Source organism: Austrofundulus limnaeus, unplaced genomic scaffold (genome assembly GCF_001266775.1).
Source record: "Austrofundulus limnaeus strain Quisiro unplaced genomic scaffold, Austrofundulus_limnaeus-1.0 Scaffold30, whole genome shotgun sequence".
In the NCBI taxonomy this organism is placed as follows: Eukaryota; Metazoa; Chordata; class Actinopteri; order Cyprinodontiformes; family Rivulidae; genus Austrofundulus; species Austrofundulus limnaeus.
In genome coordinates this window covers 2,354,528-2,358,894 of record NW_013952432.1, presented here as the reverse complement: position 1 = coordinate 2,358,894, position 4,367 = coordinate 2,354,528, and the positions used below count along the sequence as shown (strand labels likewise).

The 4,367-nt window shown below is 38.6% G+C and overlaps 1 protein-coding gene across 1 annotated transcript in view; it reads left to right on the top strand.

Annotated features, from left to right (window-relative positions):
* LOC106515511 (ADP-ribosyl cyclase/cyclic ADP-ribose hydrolase 1) overlaps nucleotides 1–4,367 on the top strand; it is an 8,998-nt gene that overhangs the window by 3,568 nt on the left and 1,063 nt on the right. Inside the window, exons 2-9 of the mRNA XM_014005349.1 lie at nucleotides 111–211; nucleotides 320–443; nucleotides 1,165–1,291; nucleotides 1,364–1,499; nucleotides 2,297–2,379; nucleotides 2,472–2,545; nucleotides 2,633–2,725; nucleotides 4,294–4,364. Coding sequence (XP_013860803.1) covers nucleotides 163–211; nucleotides 320–443; nucleotides 1,165–1,291; nucleotides 1,364–1,499; nucleotides 2,297–2,379; nucleotides 2,472–2,545; nucleotides 2,633–2,725; nucleotides 4,294–4,364 — 757 coding nt within the window. The 5' untranslated portion in view covers nucleotides 111–162. The remainder of the gene's footprint in view (nucleotides 1–110; nucleotides 212–319; nucleotides 444–1,164; nucleotides 1,292–1,363; nucleotides 1,500–2,296; nucleotides 2,380–2,471; nucleotides 2,546–2,632; nucleotides 2,726–4,293; nucleotides 4,365–4,367) is intronic.

Below are 4,367 nucleotides of genomic sequence, written 5' to 3'. Positions count from 1 at the left end.
AAACACAACTGGTTCTGTTTTTATTTTATATTAATAGTTCAAATTGATCCTGCTTCCTTGGAGCTACATTCAAAGTTAAGGTACTGCATTTTTTTGTCTTCCTGTTTTAGGCTCAGCTACAAAAGGTGACATCTGGAAACCTTTGGTTTGATTTCCACCATCATGCCTTCTGTAACATCAGCTTCCTTCGCTATAATCAGCATTACTATATGTAAGTGATTCCCTCTGACTTTTATGTGATCATTCTTTTGCRTAACAAGACATTCTCACGTGTAATCAATAATGTTGTCTGTATTTGTTCTTGGTGAMCCTTTCAAAGGGTTTAGTACATTTCAGCTCAGCAGGAGGCAAGCAGGAGCACAGCTAGGGACCACCCCTAACATCAAACACATTGTGATTGGACGATGTTTCTCTTACACCACTCTGGGTAACCTGGGTATGAGGTAAGACATTGTGCATATAGCAAACTGGTTATGTACTTATTTGATGTCATTTGTATTAAGCAGCACCCATACCTCACAACTGCACTAGTTGTGCATTTAGTCACACTGGTTAAAGTTATCAGTGCACTAGTTCAATACTTTTACTGGCAGCATTTAACTAGCTGAAGCTGAAGTCATTTTAGTCAACTAATTTGCTACACTTATGGACCACTGGACCAAACTAGTCTATGTCTTGTATGAGTTAACTAGTAGGCATCAACAACTTTTACATGTTAAATCAACACAATGACTACTAGTCGATCGGTAACTGTCCAGTGTGCGTACTAGTTGACTACTCTGATGTAACAATTTAACTTGTCTAGTAAACTATAAAATGTTTACTAGTTTGTGTTTGTTTGTTTTTCTTCACTAGTTAACCAGTGCTGGTAAGAATTTTAAACTAGTTGGCTAGTATGCCTAAAAATGCTTATACTATGACTAGTTAAAGTTACTAATTTAACTAGTGCAAATAAAATGCTGACTCTGAATGAGATTGATTCCAAAAGTTGATCAGTTCTAGATGTGAATGCTGTGACTGCTCTGTGGGAGTTTTATTCTGATTATAGTAATAATATAGTAATTACAGTAATAATTTTGTTGTTGTTTGTTAGTTGTTGACCATTCTTGGTCACAGGATGATTATTAACAGTTTGCTGTTTGATGGCCTGTCCTCTGACTGCAGGTATGACTGTGAAGACATCTGGAGACAGTTTGAGGAGGCCGTTGTCCATCAGTCCTCATGTAACGTGACAGAGGAGCATTATTATCATCTGTTTAATGCTATGCCACAAATCTGGCCATGTGACAGGGTGAGCAGGATTCACATTGTGTGTGTTTATTTATGTTTGCACAAATTTGCAAGTTTTCTTTATTTCTTTTAGTTCCTTTTCTGGAGTAAAACCAGGGCACTGATGCACACCTTTGCAGCAGTTTTTCAACACTTGTGGACGCTGGAAGACACGCTGGTTGGATACATGTTCAATGACCTCATCTGGTGTGGCCAGGAGGAAGACCCTGGTGGGTGACAGCTTTTAGACACTTTTACATTTTCAGCAGAGAAATAAAATCAGCACACCAGTCCAACATCTGGTGCTAAAAAACCCATAATCACACATTGTTTTCATGTGCTGCTTCTGAAAGGTGATAAYGTTCTTGTCTGCATGTGTTTRCATCACACCGTTAGCAAAAYCTGTCACAAGACACTAGACGAATTTAATGAAACTTGCAGAAAGTTACGACTCACTGTGCATCTGCAACTGATTCACTTTTACAKTCAACTCAGTTTAAAATAACAGCTGATTGACAGGCTACACAAAAATTGCTATAACGTAGTGAATTGTGCACATGCTACGCTAAAATCTGGTGTAGTAGCAGCTAAGAGTCATTTCTGACACATAATGCAGGGCTATACAACTAAATTTGGTCCAGGGGCCACAGTTACTGCAGACCAACAGCTGAGGGGCAGAACATTCTGCAATTAAAGTCATTATGTTAAGAACATTATTAAAGTTGAAAACCAGGGGTTTGGGCTTAAGATATTAATGAACATATTAGTGGGCCAGATTTTGGTCACCAGTGGGCCTGATGTGGCCCACGGGCCGCCAGTTGAATAGCCCTGACAAACTGTAAGCACTGACAGATCACATGAGATGTCAGCTAGGATTTTGCATCAGATTTTTGTTTAGGTTTGGCTATAACTTCATCACGTTTCTATATAAAATTATGTTAGGCAGAGAGCAATATGCATTCCTTCTTTTATATTTTTCTGCAATATGTATTTTTACATTTTATCTAACATTATGTATTTATTGCAGACTTTGATTTCAACTCTTGYCCAGAGTGGTCCACATGTGGAACTCATCCAGTTTTTTCCTTGTGGAAGCAGGCCTCAAAAAATGTGAGTCTGAATTCCTACTGTATATCCTCCCACACTTTTGCTTTAGTCACTTTAGAAAAGCACTCCCCATTTTTTCTTCACTCATGTTTTAGTTTGCAGAAATGGCATGTGGCAACATCACCGTCTTACTGAATGGCTCTATTGTAAACGCCTTCAGCAGACAAAGGTAAAAAAAAAACGGTGGACCACGCATTTGTCATGCTGTCAGATTTTACTGACAACTAACATCATTTGCGTATTTGATTTCCCACAGCATGTTCGGAAGTGTTGAACTGGACGGCCTGAATCCTGAAAGAGTCAACTATGTCCACATTAAAGTGATGAGCAACCTGCAGGGGCCGCACATGTGAGGAGACAAGCAAGCAGCTGTTTGATGTTATGAGTAGTCCAGCATTGCCTCAAAGATTTATCTTTTTAGCAGTCGATCTATTCCCAATGTTTATTAAGTGGTAAGACTTGACCAACTCAAAATGATCATTCAGATCGTTTGAATTGTAAAACAACCGTGTTCTTTTACTTCAATGCAAGTTGAGAGACAAATACGGAATAAGATAGAGCAAAGAATAAAGCCGTATCTTCAGCTGGAMCAAAAATACAGACCTTTATTTGGCCACGACTCAAGACCCCAGAACAGATTTAAATAAACTCTTCTGGATCTGTCCACTCCTCAGGGGCAAGACATCACAAGGACTGGGAGGGTCCTCCATACCAGTGACCAGATCCTTAATGCTGAGTTCTGATTTWAAAAAAAAGTTAAATGCTGATCTGTTGTATGGTGATAACGCATGTGCCTTCTGTTTCAAGATGACCGTGACATGGGTCATTCAAAGCAATTTGCACATAAATTAATCACAGTTTAATCRTGACACATGATAGGCAAGTACACAATTAGATAATTTTTAAAAATGGCCTAGATGTCTATGTAAAAAACAAGAATGCTTGATGCATTAAAAATCKGTGTKAAACAGAATAAATTTTSTTTCAGAAGTGTGCTTTAGCAGTAAATCACAATTAGTATCTTACCTGTTTTAGATAGTTYTCTGGGCAGCGRAGTTTAAAGCCTGTTTTATAGTGACGTTCTAAACCTCACAAATGTCATCTCACAATAAGATGGACATTTCACCATTCCTGGGTATGTGTGTGTGTACGTGTATTTGCTACCTTATGGAGACAATTTTTGACCATTTTTTCAGTACACGTCCTGTTAGGACCCACTGTTCCTTATGGGGACAAAAGCCTGGTCTCCATGAATTTAAGTGCAGTGTTTGGGTTTGTGGCTACATTTACGTCCAAGGTGTGAAGGGTAAAGGTCAGAGTTAGGCTATAGCAATGACTGGAAATTAATGGAAGTCAATGTAAAGTCCTAATAAGGAAAGAGGAACAAGTGTGTGTATGTGTGTGTGTCTGTATTCATAATTTGTCACATGCTGCACAAGCTGAATGTTGTAACAGGCATCAATGACAACTATCGCTCTGCTGATGTAGCAATCATCCAGCCATCCATCCAGGATGGATGTACAGGTCACGGGTTCATCACAAGGGCCACATGGATACAAACGAAATGAACAATAATTTATGTTCACACCTGGAAACAGTTTAACGTTACCAATAAACTTTGCATGCAAGTTTTTAGTCTGTGGGAGGAAACTGAAGTAACTTGTGAAAAACCCATAATGCACTGTAAGAACATAGAAACTCCACCCAGAAAGGCCCCAGGCTGGACGGTGAGCCTGCTGAGAGGCAACAGTGCTGACCTCTAATATAATATAAATATTCCAAACTGTTATTACTACTTCATTATTATCATGTTATTACTCCCTTATGGAGGCAACAAGTTTAAAATGACTAATTAGATAATAATATTCATAGGCAGAAAATAAACATATTGTGACWTTTTTATGTATTTTTCCACAGAGAATCGTGTAGGCAAGGATCTGTTATAGATCTGATCCAAATCCTCCAATCCAGAGGTTTCCTTTGGACCTGTA